The sequence below is a fragment of the Diabrotica virgifera genome, chromosome 8 (genome assembly GCF_917563875.1).
Source record: "Diabrotica virgifera virgifera chromosome 8, PGI_DIABVI_V3a".
In the NCBI taxonomy this organism is placed as follows: Eukaryota; Metazoa; Arthropoda; class Insecta; order Coleoptera; family Chrysomelidae; genus Diabrotica; species Diabrotica virgifera.
The window spans coordinates 69,272,889-69,292,336 of record NC_065450.1 but is presented as its reverse complement, the minus strand read 5'-3'; the positions used below and the strand labels follow the sequence as shown (position 1 = coordinate 69,292,336).

Genomic DNA, 19,448 nt, shown 5'->3' with positions numbered 1-19,448 from the left:
TATTTAGAAAGATTAAAAATTGGTTTTGAGGAATATTACGAATGAGAGTTGGTGGTGGAAGATTGATTTGTGAATCTGGAAGGGATATTTAGAAAGTAGGGGAATGGATGAGAAAGTGAGATCAGAATGTTTTGAGCTGTCGAGAAGTGAAGTCGAGTAGTAGACGGTAGTGTACGGAGAGTGAGAAAGCCGATGTAGTTCCGTGAGTGTGGAGTATCTATCGTGGAACGAGAAGTAGGCCAGGTCGAGAGTAAAAGAACCTCCTTGAGCCAAGAGTGTCCCGGTAGCTGATAGCAGTTTCGAAAAAGGTAGAACACAGCATCACGACAAAAGCAGGAACGAGAGCTATTCGAGCTAGTTTTTCAAAGGAGAACATTACTGGAAGCCAGGACGAGGTTTGATCGCAGCCAAGGATAGCAGGAAACGGGTCTTGTGTGAGGACATTTTCAGTTCATCAGGAAAAGGTCAGTCTCATTTGTTTGGACATGAATGTATGGGTTTTTCGTATTAAATTCCACATAAAAAATTGAATAACATAATCAATAATATCAGAAAAGCTTCATCAAAGTTAAATAGAGTTGTTCCTAATAACTCCTAATAGTTAAATGTTAATAAAAACTTTCAATTGAAAACCAAAAGGAAATAAGATTCCCATTTGTAAATGTTATGTTTAAGAATAATAAGAAATAACAAATATTAAGCATTGATTGCCTTTTAAATAAAATAAAAAATATTTTGATTATAATTGTAACCCATATGTGTATTTTTTTTACTCTTTTCTTTTCTATCCCGATTAGGAACCATTAAGAAATATTTGAAGCCACGAAAGTAAGTAATTAATTTATAATTCGCCCTGAGATTGAAAACATATTGATATGTGATCTGGTTAATTAATTAGATTAGTATTAATACATCGATTAAATTAAGTGACATATAAGAATATTATCTTATATCAATAATCAAGATCACATCAACTGTCGTCCAACGTGGAAAGCATTGTAAAGTATTTCTAGTGGCAAATTTGAAGGATAGAAAGAGTAAAGCCGGTATTTGAAAATTTATATGCCTGTGGTAAAAAGTGAGATACTTACATTTGATAACATAAAATTTTAGATCTCTTTAGGTACAAATTTTACATAACTGATTTAATATTTTATTTTACGATATTTACATTTGATATATTTATTGACAATTTATAATATTTGGGTAAAAAAAAAAGTCGTATTGGTAACATACTAGTAAAATTTCATATTTGGCGGGGATAATACTTCTTGAAAACAAATGTCTGTGACAAGAAGCCAAAGCAAGGATAACAAAAAACAAAAAGAACATTCAGACCAAGAAGATATTTTAGACACGACAATCATGGCATCAGAACAGCAAGAATTATCAGGAATAGATAAATTATTACAAATGATGCAACTCCAGTCACAAAGAATGGAACAGAAAATGGATGAAACACAACAAAAACTGGATGACAATCAAAGAGAAACAAAACATCAAAGAAACATCAAAGAAAATGGATAAAGTGGATCAAAAAATGGAGGAAACACAACGAAAAATGGATGAAACACAACAAAAATTGGATCAAAAAATGGATGAAACAAAAAGAATAATGCAAGAAAATCAGAAGGAAACAAAACAAGCCATAGAAGAGAACAACAAGAAAATGGAGGAACGCATAGAAAAGTATGAAATGAAAATTCAAGATAAAATAAAGGAGTTAACGAATGGCCAGAAAAAGGAACTAGAAAATTTGGAAAATAAGTTGGAAAATGCTATTCAAGTAGACAGAGAAGAAGTGGAAAAAAGAATCACAGAAATAGAAAAACAAGTCACCGAAAACCGGACGCAACAAAATGTCGGAGAAAGAAGAGAAATGGTTATACATAGCACAGATGACGTGAAGATAAGGTTTGGCGGGGATGTAAGAAGATTACACCCAGTGCCGTTCATAAATAGCCTGAAAAAGAAAATACAGCACATCGGAAATTTCGAAACAGCAAAAGAAACTATCAGAAACCATCTCAAAAATGAAGCAAGCCTATGGTTCGATTGCAAAGAAGAAGAATTTGATAGTTGGCAACAATTTGAACAAAAATTTTTGAATTATTTCTGGGGAAAAGTCCAACAATTGGAAATTAACAAGGAATTGCAAAATGGGAAATACAATGATAGGATGGGTATATCAGAAAGGACATATGCATTACAAATTTACTATAACGCAAAACATTTACAATATAATTACTCATCGGAACAATTAGTCGAACTGATTGCAAGACATTTCGAAGAAACGCTGGAAGACCATATCACATTGCAAAACTACAAAGACATAGATAGTTTATGCCAATTCCTACAAATAAGAGAATTACGTGTAAGAGAAACAAAATCAAGAAGGTCGCGAGAAGATTACAGGCCCCGAGAAACACAGGATTACAGAGATAGAAATCAAAATAGGAGGGACTATACAAGACGAGATTTTAATCCCAGAAGGGAAAACGAAAATAGAGACAACGGAAGAGGAAATTATGAACAAAGAAATAGGCAATGGAATGAGGACAGAAATCGAGAATACCAGAATAGAAACACCACACGCTCAAATCAAGAAAACAGAAATAATGGTAGACAAAATGAACAGGGATATCAAGAAAACCGAAACAGATCCGACAGACCAAGAGAAAATAGAAGAGAAGTAAATAATACCCAGACAGATGGATATGACGGAGAGAGACATTATGACGAAAATATAAACAACGATGAGCAACCGGCGTTTTTTCACGACGGCGCTCACTAAAAACCAAAAATCAAACAGGAATCTGTTGTAACCCCAAGGAGTTTATTAAATTGGCAAGAAACAACGAAAAGAAAAATGGAGTTAATTTAAAATTTGTGGATGGATTTATCAACGAGAAACCAATTAAAATTATGATAGACACTGGATCTGAAATAACATTGGTCAACAGAAAACTAATAGAAGAAGTTAACTTAACAAATTTAATTTACAAAATACCTAGGGTAAATTTAGTGGGCGCAAACAAACGGACATTGGCAACTATAAATGAAGGCATACGAGTAATGGTACGACTGGGTAAGAAGATGTATGCACTACAATGTGTAATAATGCCAAACATGTCACATGACATGATAGTAGGAGTTGACGAATTGGCAGAAAAACATGTAGTGATAGATTTTAAAAATAATACGATGAATCTAACAGAAGAAAAAGAAGAAGAACAGGACAAGGAACAGGAGAAACAAAATACGGACGAATCAGGTAAAGAACAAACAGTGGAAATGAATTTGGCAACGAAGCAAGGACAAAGAAGAAAAGGGAGAAAAAGTCAAAAAAAGACAAAAGAAAATGAAACCTGTGGCTCCTCAAAAGAAGAGTTGAGCCCAGAAGAAGAAAATTTGAGAGTATCAGAAACAAAGGAAACCTGGGATTCCTCAAAAGGAGAGACGAGCTCAGGAGAAGAAGAAATAAAGCAAAAAAATGAAAGCGAAAAAGATATGATCGAAACAGTGGCATTTGAAGAGGAGGCATATGAAAACGAGGATGCAGAATACACGATAAAAGTATGTGAAAAATCTGAGGAAAAAGACAGAAGATTAATATGGGAAAAAGGGAAAGACAACATAATAGCCGACACTCTAACACAGGATGAGGACACTGAAAATAAGGAAACAATTACTCTACAGGTGGGACTAATTAGAGTAATACAAGAAGAAGGGGTATAAGACGTAGATTAAAGTAAGGAAATATACAGGGAGTTGGTTTTGCCTCGAGAAAATTTATTTAAAAATGCAGATAAATTTTATCGAATACAAGGCGGGGATTTGTTATATTTCTATTTGATATAAAAATTAAAATTTGATAATTATAAACAAAATTCACTTTAATATAAAATATTTTTAATTTTCTCAACCTCGGGCATATAAATTTAGAACAACCTGTATACAACAAATTGTTATATTTAATTTTAAGAAGTGATTAGAATAAGCGTACGAAACTCGGAACAATGTGCTTAGATAAACAAAGTGAATGACGCGTACCATTATCGTTCTTCTCGGAAGGTCGATCATTAGCCTATGCTAAATAAAACTCAGTGAAATAGATGATAGTTCATTATCGTTTTTCGCGGAAGGTTTCGATCATTAGCCTATGCTAAATAAGACTCATTTGAAAGAGAGAATAGGTCATTAAAATTTGTAAATAGTTAGAAAGTATTTTAGAATGGGAATTAAATATTTTCTTTTGAAATCCATTAAGCATATTTAGAAAGATTAAAAATTGGTTTTGAGGAATATTACGAATGAGAGTTGGTGGTGGAAGATTGATTTGTGAATCTGGAAGGGATATTTAGAAAGTAGGGGAATGGATGAGAAAGTGAGATCAGAATGTTTTGAGCTGTCGAGAAGTGAAGTCGAGTAGTAGACGGTAGTGTACGGAGAGTGAGAAAGCCGATGTAGTTCCGTGAGTGTGGAGTATCTATCGTGGAACGAGAAGTAGGCCAGGTCGAGAGTAAAAGAACCTCCTTGAGCCAAGAGTGTCCCGGTAGCTGATAGCAGTTTCGAAAAAGGTAGAACACAGCATCACGACAAAAGCAGGAACGAGAGCTATTCGAGCTAGTTTTTCAAAGGAGAACATTACTGGAAGCCAGGACGAGGTTTGATCGCAGCCAAGGATAGCAGGAAACGGGTCTTGTGTGAGGACATTTTCAGTTCACCAGGAAAAGGTCAGTCTCATTTGTTTGGACATGAATGTATGGGTTTTTCGTATTAAATCCACATAAAAAATTGAATAACATAATCAATAATATCAGAAAAGCTTCATCAAAGTTAAATAGAGTTGTTCCTAATAACTCCTAATAGTTAAATGTTAATAAAAACTTTCAATTGAAAACCAAAAGGAAATAAGATTCCCATTTGTAAATGTTATGTTTAAGAATAATAAGAAATAGCAAATATTAAGCATTGATTGCCTTTTAAATAAAATAAAAAATATTTTGATTATAATTGTAACCCATATGTGTATTTTTTTTACTCTTTTCTTTTCTATCCCGATTAGGAACCATTAAGAAATATTTGAAGCCACGAAAGTAATTAATTAATTTATAATTCGCCCTGAGATTGAAAACATATTGATATGTGATCTGGTTAATTAATTAGATTAGTATTAATACATTGATTAAATTAAGTGACATATAAGAATATTATCTCATATCAATAATCAAGATCACATCAATATATATATATATATATATATATATATATATATATATATATATATATATATATATATATCATGGGTGAGAGATGGGTCGCGAATACGAAAAAACATCAGAAGGTGGGTCGCCAGACATAAAACGTTGGGAACCACTGGAGAGTATTAAAGGTATATGTCGTCTACCCGCATCCCAGGCACTTGGTACCCATCTAAATATGAAAATGTATTTCATACCATAAAATCGTGTTTTTTTATCGATCCGCAAAACTTATTGAATTGAACAGCCTAGTATAATGTTCTGTAACGCTAAAGTGTTCATTCAAGTATCGCTAATTTTAGGTATAAACAAAGAAGATCGGGAATTACTAGTTAACACTGTAAATATAATATACCATTCGGCAGCATCAGTACGTTTTGATGACTTCTTAAAAGACGCCATTATTTTAAATGTTCGAGGAACGAGAGAAGTTGCAAAGTTAGCCCTGGATTTAAAGAACATCTCAATATTCGTGCACATATCAACTGCTTACAGCAATTGTGATAAACTAGTAGTAGAAGAAAAACTGTATCCAGCACATGCAAACTGGAGGGATGCTATTACGATAGCCGAGGAATGTGATCCAAAAACGTTACAGGTTTTTTCTCAAAAATATATTTTTCCATTACCCAATACATACACGTTTGCTAAGTCTTTAGGAGAACATGTTGTTAATGAATTGTGTCAAGGAAAGATACCAGTTGTAATAACAAGACCCTCAGTAGGTAGGTAACATTTACTGTTTTTTATTATCATCATCATCATCATCATCATCATCATATAGCCAAATTTGTCCACTGTCGGACAAAGGCCTCCTCAAGATGTCTCTACGCTTCTCTGTCCTACGCAGCTGCAATCCAGTTCGTCGCTACTCTCGTCCGTCCATCTGGTAGGTGGTCTTCCACGACTTCCCTTGTCTACCCTTGGCCGCAACTCTAAAATCTTATTTGTTTATCTGTTGTCTCTCTGTCTTGCGACATATCCTGACCATTTCCACTTTAACTTCGTAATGCGTTTTATGATGTCTTCCACTCCAGTTCTTCGCCGTAACTCATCATTTCGTGTTCTGTCTCTCAAAGTTAGGCTAAGCATGGTTCTTTCCATTTTTCGTTGTGGTACTTGTAATTTTCTTGTTGATGCTTTAGTCAATGTCATTGTTTCAGCTCCATAAGCACCGGCAGTACGCACTGGTTAAATGCTTTTCTTTTTAGCTTTATTGGGATGTTTTCTTTAAACACCTCTCTTAGTTTGCCATATGCTGCCCATCCTAAAGCTATTTTTCTAGATAATTCGCATGTTTGGTTGTCTCTACCTATTTGTATTTCGTGACCCAGATAGATGTATTTGTCAACTGTTTCGATATGCCAGTTTTCTAGTTACTATTATATAATTGTCCGCTAGAACTAAAACTAAACTGTTTTGAACAGTTTTATTCATGAAATAATCGCAACAAATTGCACTCGATCTCTAAAATTAATATAGAATTTTAGAGCTCTTGTGCAATTACTACTGATAATTCGATGAAATAAAATTATTTTGACATAATACCGGGTATCCACTTACACATACTAAATTGGTCATCACTTTGACTATCCCAAAGTTTATTTCCAACCCTACTTTTTGGGAAACTCGTAACTCTTGCAGCATTCCACAAAATTGTTTTTATACTCGTATGTTATTACGTATACTGGCTTCATGAACCTTAAAGGCCGGTATACATGAAGCCAGTAAGAAAGCAAGTAAAGTGGGCAGGTTACTTGCCATAATTTACTTGCCTTTTGTAAATGTTTATTTGAGTCATATTTTATGGCAAGGAAAGTAAATATGACTCAAGTAAACGTTTACAAAAGAAAAGTAGCTAGTGACAAGTAACCTTTTTTTTTTTGTTTTTTCATCTTTAAAGAGGGGGGATCTTATGGTCGAAGCAAAGATCGGTGGGATATGTGCATTTTATCAATGAAATTCGATATTTTAAAGATATTCCAGAAGCCGCTACAAATAAAATGTTTTAACAACCTATTAATCATTCAGAATTACTCGACGGATATTAGTACAGTTAAAATAATTAAGACGATAACCGGACAATAATGATTTAATGAGTGAAATTTGAAGTATTGTTTACTTTAATGACAAAAAGAGCAAGCCCATTAGCAGAACCCAATTAAAAATTAATTTGCACATCATATTTGAAACACTATTTGGTTGAATAATCTCATTTTTGTTGGCAAAAATATATTAATTTGTTTGGACTAAATTACAGTTGTGTTTGTCTTAAAAAGGATATGTTACTATCAACATTCACACAGTGTTGCCAAACTGAATTTTGTTATTTTGGGTGTAAATTTTTTCCACGGATCTCCGAGGGTACAATACCTTCATTTATCTACAGACTGTCAGCAAGGAGGCCCTTCCCTGTTCCCCCTTTTTTTTGGTCCCAAAATTGGGTTTTTTTGTCTGTATGTTTTATTTTTTTTTTATTTTGTTTTTTTTTATTAGAGCTGCTTTCCCCCAGTCTGTCTCACACAATCTAACTCACCTATTCGCCTCTTATCAGAACTTATTCCCTCCACCTTCTACTTAATATATTTCGCTCTCACCCATATCGTTGGTCCAGCTGTTTTTCCTCCTCTTCTTTCTTCTTGATCAGTACACTGATATAGTTGTGTATACTAGTCCAACCGGATTTATTTTCAATCATTCTCTCAACCATTTCTCGCACTGCCACAAAATTCACACCTGTCTCTCTTCCCACTCTGTTCCTTTCTACTATCCATCTGTTGCACTCTAGCATCGTATGTGTAAAAGTGTCCGGGTGTCTGCAGTATAGGCATTCATCAGTGTCAGCCTTTCCAAACCTAGAGTAGGCTCTAAAACACCCGTGTCCTGTGAGCACCTGCGTTAGGAAATAATCCCTTCTCCTGTGACCACAGTCTACCCAATCTTTCAGGTTCGGGAGCAGCATCTTTGTCCTTGTTATAATATGCTCCGTGTTGTTCCATTCTTCCTGCCATCTTTCAATTGACCTTTCTCTTTGGCTTCGGTTTTCTCTGCTGTGAGTTTCAGTCCGTGCTGTGTCATCCATTTCTTCACGATGCCTCCTGCGTTGCGTACTCTGGCTTCCGTACTCTATTTAAGATCTGGCTCATCCCGCGCCACTACCAGCACGGCGGGTTGTTCGCGAATGCGAAGGGAGTCGTAGCCTCTGCATATTCACAGTTCATAATCCCGTCATATGCCAGGTTCCATAGCGTCGGACCAAGACAGATCCCTGGGGAACACCTGTCGTCACATCGACGATCGTGCCTTTCTCCACCATAATTCTTCTCTCAGACAGATATTCCACTACCACGTTCATCAGATATCCAGGACATTCTCCTCCCTTGCCTTTATTACCTCGTTCCACTGCAGCGTTTTGAATGCATTCCTAACATCGAACAAGAACAGGACCGCCCAACGGTGTTCATCCCCTCTATTGCGCGAATACACTTACGATTGCATCAATCATGCTTTTCCCTTTACAAAAACCATGCGTCCCCGCAGCATTCTTTTATACAGCTTATCGACGCACGCACGGAAGAAGGCAGATGGGTTGATACCTTTCCCCAGGTTTAGGAAGCAGTACCAACAGTTCTTTTTAAAGTAATAATCGATGAAAAACCGGATAAGTTACCTCTGAAACAAATAACGAATTTAGAGAAAAAGTCTGGAAAAAAAATTAAGGATAGAATTTCAACTTTTAAAATGTAACTGCTGCAATTTTTTCGGTAAAAAAATTGATTTAATCAGTTCTAATTACATTTTTCTATTCCCATACTATAATATATCAATTATGATGTCACTACCTGTATCATAATGAACTTCATTATGATACAGATTTTCATTAAGGTACAGATTTTTAACCAATAGAATCGCGATAAAGGTGGTACAAGCGCAGTGACCAATGGCGAGTCAAATACATACGCTTTGGCAGTTCTCAATATATAAACAAACCGTCTAACTGACAAACTACCTAATGAATTTATTTGTGTTACAAAATTAATAAATTTGAATATATTTTTTGTTGTGAATGATCATAGACAGGGCCGGCGATAACGGGCCTGCAAGGGATGCACTGCAGGCGGGCGCCTTTGCATGGGGGGCGCCAAAATCAGCTTTTTTCCTGCTAGTGTTACAGGAAATACTAAAATAGAAAAATTAATTTTTTAAATGTTGTTTAAATTCCAAATAATTGGAATTGGTTGCCCTAATACCCTAAACTGGGTACAGCTTGGGAGCCAGATAGGTATTACTCCATTATGGAGTATGACTGGTTTGATCTTCGGGCATGTGGGTTCCACTGTTCCAAACATATGTCTCCTGATGATAGAGCCTTATACAAGTGTGTGTAGGGGATGTGTACAAGGGAGCGCCTGTGCTTGTTTTGCAGGCGGGCACCTCATACCCTAGCGCCGGTACTGATCATAGAACTTGCCTTTAATTATCATACTCGCCCATACTCGCTTCATAATGACCATCATTAAATGTTCGTTGCATAATATACTATTATGTCATAGGAAATTTAATAATATATAACAGGTGTGGCAAAGCTCCTTAATAGTCCGAGCCATTTTTCAAAATTTGAAATTTTTCGCAGGCAGCACTTAAACAATTATTATCTAAAAAGTGTAAAAAGGTATTAAATTTTTCTCTCAGTGTATGGATTTCACGAATTTTAAAGTGAAATAAAATGGTTCACATCGTTGTTTTAAATTTGCAAATAATTCTACAAGCAGCCCTTACTCATTCAGGATACTTCGATTTTTCATCATCCTTCCATATTTTTCTGGAAAGGCCTACTGATATTTTACCGTATCTCAAAAAACACTGTCTTATCTTAGCTTTTATATGTCTAGCGATGTTTTGTCAGTTGTCAGTGCCATGCACAGTCACCAATTCAGCTTTGTGGCGCCTTCTCCACTATCCTGTCAATTCATCTACAAACATAATTCTGAGAACTTTCCGTTCAAAAACCGACGACATATTTATTTCCCACTGATGAATTGGGACCGTGCAAGTTCGGCAAAGCGACCCCTATTTCTACGCTCTGTACTTTTATTCGCACTTTTAATTATATTGGCCAATTATATTGTCCTGGTTACTGGATAATTGTCAAGGCCATAGTCCAAAAAAATAATAAGAAGAAAAAATAAGATGCAGGTTATGTTATATAAACGTAAACAATTGTATGTAGTAAATAAAATTAGTTATTAAAATGCAGTACTGCAAGCAAAATACAATTAATTAAATTTACCTTTATATAATAATTGCACATCATATCAATATTGTCGAGCAATATATAATTTTTCTGCTTCAATGACAGAAGGTATGAAATATACGTCAATTTGACAATTTCAATTGACAATATGAATTATTTAAGATAGTTGCAATATTTCTCCTCGACTCGCGCACGGTCGTTTCTCGTTTCCCTTCCAAGTACTTGCACACCGCGAATAGGCCATGTTTCACTTCCATATGTAACAATTGGGAGAATAATTGGCATGTACAGTCTTAATTTAGATTATCTTTTTAGCAGCTTAGATCTTAATAATGATGATAGGGATTCCACGCAGCTATCCTTGCTGAGACCTCTTTTTCTATGTGATTGTCATCTGTGATTACCTCTCCTAGATATTTAAACTCTTTTACTACTTCGAAGTTGTGGTCATTAATAGTTATGTTCTGCCTAACTCTTGGTCTTGGATTTTTGGTTACTAGCATTTATTTCGTCTGCTCTTCATTTATTCGAAGGTCCAGACTACCTGTTTCTTCCTTGAGTTCTGAAAACACCTCACTCACGTTTCTTGTAGAATGAGCGACTGCACCTAGATCATCAGCAAAGGCCAATAATAATTTTGATCCTCGATTCGCCAATCTATCAGATCTGTCAGCTCAGATGACATTTTACTTATTACATATTCTAAAGCCAAATTGAATAGCAATGGTGATAAGGGGTTTCCTTTTCTAAGTCTTGATGTTACACAGTCTTTTATATTTATTGTCAGTAATTTAATGCCCGGTTGCACCAACAGATCTTAAACTTAAGACGAGAATAACATAAGTATTAATATAATATAATTTTAATATATTATAATAAAAATATCATAATTTAGTAATAGATATGATTGATAATAAGGTAAGAATCGAAAATTATGGTGCAACGGAAGTGATACTCAATGAGGCCCTATCTATAAGTAGAGCTTAGCTAAACTGGAGGTTAAGATCTGTTGGTGCAACCAGGCATAAAACATTTTAAAACACAAAAATTAAAAGTAATTTAGGTGCATTTATTGAGAGCCACAAATTTGAAGAAAGATTCAAAGAGCCACATGTGGCTCGCGAGCCACAGTTTGGCCATCCCTATATATAAAGTAATAAGATAGCTAAAGAAATTCTTAGTGTTTTCACATGCAGAGCGACTACTTTTTCTTTCAGTTAGCGCCATAACAGACGGGCGACTGTGGCCGGCCACTCTGTGGATCCACAATCCACAAAAGTAGTTTACCGTGGGTTCTTATGCGAGCGACTGTGGCCGGCCACAGTCGCTCGTCTGTGATGCAACGTCCACTCCACATTAGAATCCACGGTCAATCATCGGAAACTACTGTCACAGTATATAGAGGTTCCACAGTAAAACCACTTCTCTGTCGGCGCTTTGATCTCAAGAAGTAATGCCGGCAGTACGCAATTGGCAATTCACCAGTGGTGAATACGGGTTTTCCCTGTTAAAATCCGTACGTTTCTATGCGACAAGCAATGCGGGAGTGGGGCAAAAGCGACTAAGAACATTGCGCGGTCTCCGTGCGCGACTACAGATTTTACTTCCAATTTTTCGGAGAGTGGTTCTACTGTCCCTCTTTATACTGTGCTACTGTTAAGGATCCACAGCGTAGCGCTGCAGCATCGTCCGTCTGTTTTGAGTGTTTTTTTCCTTATTAAAAAGTAGCCATATTCTAGTGAGAACAATAGTGGCGAAACACAAAAAATCAACGTTTTTGAGTCAAGGCCATGGGTACATAATTCGCAAATATTTGACGGCCATCCCTACCTTTTCTGTCTTTACATGGCAAATTACGTGTGGTAAAATTCACACTGGTATGGATATGTACATATTACTAGAATGTCATTCTACTTAACAATGTCATAACTAGCTTAAAGAGATGGCTTTTGAATGTTCTTGGATAACTGTTATTTTTTGTATAATTGCAAATAATTAATTCATTTAATAAATGTGATAATTTTTTCACTAGCTATGTATTCAGTGATTGTAATAATTTATATGTACCTACAGCAAAACTAATACTCAATCGAGAAAAGAGGAAAAGTGTTAAAGTGATTTTTTAATAAACGGAATAACTTTTAACGGAAACTTTTTTAATAAATGGAACGCTTACAATTTTGAACATCTTTAACAACAAAATACTTGGATCACAGAATATATCTTGATGTATTCTCTGTTTCTATCTTCCACAAATAATACACAATAAATAACTATTTTGCACGATTGATCATTTTTGGCTGTTTACCGTGACAGATTTTACGTCAGTAGGTGACATTTACTAGCAACTCGACGGTAAGTAATCCAACTCGACGGTAAGTACTCCAACTCGACGGTAAGTAATTCACTTACCGTTGAGTTAAAAAATCTCTTAATTTTAATTTATTTTTTGAAAGAATAAAGAAAACTAACGAATTATTTATTAATATTGAAACTTATGGTACAATTTGTTAAATTATTTAATGAAATCCCACTTGTTTGGGCTGTGGTTTCACTTCTAACAGAAACTCCTGCAGAATCGCATACATTAGTAGTATCCAACATTTTTTCTCTTCAAATACGCGATCAAAGTTGAAAACTTGGAACTATCAATGCCATCATAAAGAAAAACGGTGGAATTAATCATTGAATATTCTGCCCAGAGGTTTCCAGGAGCTTTCAACTGCATATGTCTTTGAACGAAATATATGCCAATAGAGTCTTTTCTTCGATTTTTAAATTCTTGCCTTCGCACCATTTTTTAAAACTTTGGTAGGTATTTTGATAACGGATTTTGGATTTTTCGGGAATAATTGAGGAACACCCTTCTTCCCAAGCCCGTTCAATTCACTTCCCAAGCCCGTTCACTTTCGCTCATGTTTTAATTTATAATAATCAAAATTGTACTTAAAATTATTGACAACTAAATAAAAACTCAATTCTCCATTGTTGTTATGCACCCTGTTTACTACCTAACAACCAAAGTATCTATCTTGATAAAATGAATGAAACTAGTCAATATGACGAAAATGTTTAATTTTATAATTTATAATGGTATCAATCATGCAAAAAACGTTATAAGCATGTCGAACGTTAAGGGTAACCGATTTCAGACAATTGTCTTCGATCGGTATAAAACCCTTACCGTTCTCCATACTTAATTTAATATACTATTTATAAAGTTCACCTTTTAAATCAATTATTTATCAAATACATTATGGGCCGGTTGTTCGAACGCTAATCAACATTAATCACTATCAAATACTTAATTTACTGTCACAACTGTCAATGTCAACTTTGGTTGGGTTGCCGAAAACATAATTATTGATGACAGTTATGAAATCAGTTAATCAATTTTAATAATTGTTATGTTAATTGACTAACTAATCTCATAATTATAATTAACTATGTTTTCAGCAACCCAACCAAAGTTGACATTGACAGTTGTGACAGTAATTAAATATTTGATAGTGATCAATGTTGATTAGCGTTCGAACAACCGGCTCTTAATATCAATATTATTTAATCAACTATTCAAAATATTCCCGATTCATGTCAAATAATTATTTAAAATTGTCACTGATTGTCAGTGTCTGACTGACAATATTCTATTCGACTGAGTACGTTGTATGACAAAGATAGATTTGGAAAATTACCACGGACATAGACATTTTTTTCGAATCCTGAAAAAACCAATAAATATTTTTGAAAAATCTAAACGCAGAATGAAAGACTAAATTATTAACGAGGGCCGAAGGTCCCTTAGAATAAATAAATAGTATATTAAGTATGGAGAACGGTAAGGGTTTTATACCGATCGAAGACAATTGTTTGGAGGAGGAGCAGAGCGACGACTCCAATTATTGTCTGAGATCGGTTACCCTTAAACGTCGACATGTTTATAACGTTTTTTGCACGATTGATACCATTATAAATTATAAAATTAAACATTTTGGTCATATTGACTAGTTTCATTCATTTTATCAAGATAGATACTTTGGTTGTTAGGTAGTAACTAGGGTGCATAACAACAATGGAGAATTGAGTTTTTATTTAGTTGTCAATAATTTTAAGTACAATTTTGATTATTATAAATTAAAATATGAGCGAAAGTGAATTTGGAGAAATTGAACGGGCTTGGGAAGAAGGGTGTTCCGCAATTATTCCCGAAAAATCCAAAATCTGTTATCAAAATACCTACCGAAGTTTTAAAAAATGGTGCGAAGGCAAGAATTTAAGAATCGAAGAAAAGACTCTATTGGCATATTTCGTTCAAAGACATATGTAGTTGAAAGCTTCTGGAAGCCTCTGGGCAGAATATTCAATGATTAAATCCACCGTTTTTCTTTATGATGGCATTGATATTTCCAAGTTTTCAACTTTGACCGCGTATTCGAAGAGAAAAAATGTTTTATTTTTTTTTTCTCTGATTCTGGCTTTGGTTTAGAACTAGAACTTTTAGCCACGTAATTGTATAACTTATCACTAAGTCAGGGGAGTAATGTGTAGTGTGTGTTGAGTAAGTGTCTTGTTACTTTGCAAAGTCGACGTCATTGTCTTTGCAAAAAGACGCTAATTGTTTCCGAACGTCTGCGGTCCCTCCGGTGAGTACCGATCCCACAAGGACAGAAACTATTTTTCATTTATTAATTTATAATAAATGAAAAATAGAAAAAACGTTGGATACTACTAATGTATGCGATTCTGCAGTAGTTTCTGTTAGAAGTGAAACCACAGCCCAAACAAGTGGGATTTCATTAAATAATTTAACAAATTGTACCATAAGTTTCAATATTAATAAATAATTCGTTAGTTTTCTTTATTCTTTCAAAAAAATAAATTAAAATTAAGAGATTTCTTAACTCGACAGTAAGTGAATTACGTACCGTCTAGTTGGAGTACTTACCGTCGAATTGGATTACTTACCGTCGAGTTGCTAGTAAATGTCACCTACTGACGTAAATCTGTCACGGTAAACAGTCAAAAATGATCAATCGTGCAAAAAAGTTTATTTTGAATGAGGTATTTGAAATTAAAAATACCACTAAATTTTCTCTTAGTTTTTGACCCCTGTAACTTATTAAAATAAACATTATAAAAGTTCTCAGGGACTTTCGGCCCTCGCTAATAACGCAATATTTCATTCTGCGTTTAAATTTTTTTAAAATACTTATTAATTTTCTCAGGATTCGAAAAAAATGGATCCCCATTTGAATAGCATTGCTGCCGAAAAAACGTACCGATCCTCTTAAGTCCATCAACCGACATCTAAATATGCCCTCTTTTATGTGCAAAATCGGCTACCAATTACTTAATTTCCTTATTACTAGGGGGCGCCTGCGCCTACAACTCTTTATGGTATTGTGAATTTGTCAAATATTTTGATGCATTAACGTCGAAAGCACACCAAACTTTATATCAATATTAGATATCTTATTAAAGATAGTAGTGCAATGTGCAATAGTGGCGAGTGAGCACTTTTATCTGTGTGGTCGTTTTTGCTTTTATGGTTTTTTTTTATATAAAACTTCTTATAGAGAAACTCAGTTTCAATCGTTCTTAGCTACTTAAAAATAGCAAATCAAGGAAGCGACTATCCACTTTGGATCAGTATTGTTTAATTTCACACTATCGAGAACCAATATTCATTTCTAAAAAGAAGTCTTACAAAATAAATCAATTCATTATAGTTCTTTTGCTTACTTTTTATCTTTTATCATGTTTATCGTTTTCTTGTTAACAGACATAATGTTAATAATTATTAGGTAAATACTTAAGATCTTATTTTGTTATTTTTATATTGTACTTTAGTTTTATTTCGCGAATAACTGTTTGGTGTGTACAATAATAGTTATTTTCGTACTTCCGGGCCTAAAGTGACAACTTCACTCCCTTGTGACAGGTACTAAAGTGTCACATTTAATCCCTCCGGGATTAAATATTGACGAAACTCCCGGAACGATTAAATCTAGTCCTGTCGCCAGGGGGGGTACAACGGCCTCCTGTATTCAGATGGACTTACCCAAGTTTTTTTTATGTATTTTGACCTGTAGAACACGAATTTTTTGGGTAACAGTTGATCCGGATGTCGATAAGATTGTTATAAACCAAGAAGTTGAGGAATCACATAACAGCGATTTCTCGCAAAACAAAACATTTTTTTGTATTTTTTGGGCCATTTTAACCAAAAAATGTTCCTACAAATTTTTTCGTAGGATGCATAGTTTTCGAGATAAACGAGGTTGAACTTTCAAAAAATCGAAAAATTGGAATTTTTGAACCCGAAAAACTTTTGATTAAAAAATAAAATAGCAATTCTGCTTACCGCATTCGAAAGTTCAAGTCAAATTATATCGGTTTTAATTATTTGTATTGCCAAAAATGTATTATTTTATTGTTAAAACAAAGCTATAAACAACTAGTGCTTGAGTGATGTTTCAATGATTTCTCATTTAAAATCGAACGAGTACGTAGAGGAGGAAAAAGTGCAAGCGGGGCTATTTCTAAGTAGCATGCAATAAAACGCATGTATTAGGCACGGGAAACAGTATGTGTTTATAGCTTTTTTTAACAATCAAAAAATAAATTTGTAGCAATACAAATATTCAAAACAGATATAATTTGACTTAAACTTTTAAAGGCGGTAAGCAGAATTGCTATTTTATTTTTTATTCAAACGTTCTTCGGGTTCAAAAATTGCAATTTTTCCATTTTTTGAAAGTTCAACCGCGTTTATCTCGAAAACTATGCATCCTACGAAAAAACTTGTAGGAACATTTTTTGGTTAGAATGACCCAAAAAATACAAAAAAATGTTTTGTTTTGCGAGAAATCGCTGTTATGTAATTCCTCAACTTCTTTGTTTATAACAATCTTATCGACATCCGGATCAACTGTTACCCAAAAAATTCGTGTTCTACGGGTCAAAATACATAAAAAAAACTTGGGTAAGTCCATCTGAATTAAGAAGGCCGTTGTACCCCCCCTGGCGACAGGACTAATCACAAACAAACGAATTTAAGGGATATTTTATTGAAAAATATAATTAATTAGAATGGTAATTAACGTTAATATTCAAATTAATATTGTGACAGTTCGTCATATTGACCAGTCTTTCCTGGGTTAATGCAGCAGGTAACTGACGAGTAACAGATAGGTCCTTTTCATATTGAACTGGTGTTTGTTTCGAAGATCCTGCGGAAACAGGAAGCGAGAATGAGGACTGTGGCATAACTATAGTGGACGAATCGGCGACTTGACCAAATATTTTATCTGAAATTTTTTGTTTATTTTTAATAGACGATTCAATATATCCCTCGGCCACGTTGGAGGATTTCCATCCTCCATGTCTCTTCAGCACGTCTATTGTTGCTCCCGAATCAGCTAACAAAGACGCAGATGTGCGTCTAAAACAATGTCCCGTATAAGACGTCGCATTTTCTAATTTCAAGAAAGCTGCTATTTGCCGTGGAATTGTACCAAACATGTTTTTTCCTACTACTCGCGTAGTACATTCTTTGTTGATGTATTGAACAAAAAATTTTGAATGAGTTGTCCCTGTCTTTCGCAATGCCACATATTTCCGAAATATCGCCACAAAACTGATGGCACTGTTTTCTGAATTTTTGATCACAAAATTTCGGTCAATTTTATTTTTGGTGTTTCTAATCGCAATTAGGAAGGAATCGCCCAAATCTCTCACATCGTCGATTTCTAAATCAACCAACTCTTTTCCACGACAAGCTCCCGCAACGCCCAAAATAAGTGCAACCTACAAAAAAATTGATTTCTTAAAATTTCTGAATATAAACAAATTTCCAAATTTACCTTAAGCATTAAATATTTATCATCCGGAGCCTCCCGTAAGAACTGATCTACCTGCTCAGACGTGAGAATTCTTGACTTCTTTGGCTTAAATCCCTCATTTCTTCTCTTCAAAAAAGCTAATAATTTTGGAAATTTACTTATATCAATATCTTCTCTAATGTTAATAACCGATTTCAGCATTGAGTAATGTGCCCAGAGAGTTGAGGCACAAACCGCTTTTGATTTATCATCGAAGTAGACTAACAGCGCATTTTCAGTAGGTTGTCTCACAATTTTTAAGCGGCACCACTTTTTAAAAGCATCGTACTGCTGCTCGTATAGTTTTCTAGATTTCGGTGGTAACAATTCTTCACCTACTTCGGCTGCTCTTTTATCAATATCAGATACACCTTCTTCACTCATGATACCAATAATTATCAATAACAATGTTTCTTTACAATGACACTAGTAATGACAATGTTTCTAAATTATAACTGTCACAACGCAATGTTACTATGGTAACTTATTTTAAAGACAGTTTATTAAATGAGTTGAAGAGAGAAAAAACTGATTGAAATTATTGAAATAATTAATAAAATCATACCGGAAGTACGAAAAGTATCGTATATACCTTGCGACTGAAGTACATTTAATCCTTCAGGTAAATTATGGCCCTCCCTGCGGTCGGGCCATAAACTTTACCTTCAGGATTAAATGTACTACTTCAGTCCCGCGGTATATAATGTACTATTATGATATAAGTGTTAAAAGTACACGTTTAAGGCACGCATGTGAAAGTTTGCAGAAAGAGCGAAGCGAGTTCTGCAATTCACATGAGTGCCTTAAAAATGTACTTTTTAACACGCATATCATACAATATTTTTTCTACAAACGTAATTACAGGACAATATCTACAAAAACTTTTATTTGAACTTGACTGACATTCCATTTTTATATCTTTTTGACATTTCATCAAAATTGCCTATACGCTCTGAGCTTCGCTGGTGTCGCTCCTAGCGGTTACTAATTCAACTTTTACCGGTAATTTTTAAATTTATTATTTAATTGTTATCGCTTAATATTTAC

At 34.5% G+C, this 19,448-nt stretch overlaps 1 protein-coding gene across 7 annotated transcripts in view; it reads left to right on the top strand.

Moving 5' to 3' along the window:
* The window catches only part of LOC126889443 (putative fatty acyl-CoA reductase CG5065), a 268,588-nt gene that overhangs the window by 23,886 nt on the left and 225,254 nt on the right, over positions 1 to 19,448 (top strand). For all 7 annotated transcript variants that reach the window (XM_050657757.1, XM_050657753.1, XM_050657756.1 and 4 more), the window contains exon 4: positions 5,567 to 5,989. In XM_050657757.1, the coding sequence (XP_050513714.1) occupies positions 5,567 to 5,989 (423 nt within the window). The remainder of the gene's footprint in view (positions 1 to 5,566; positions 5,990 to 19,448) is intronic.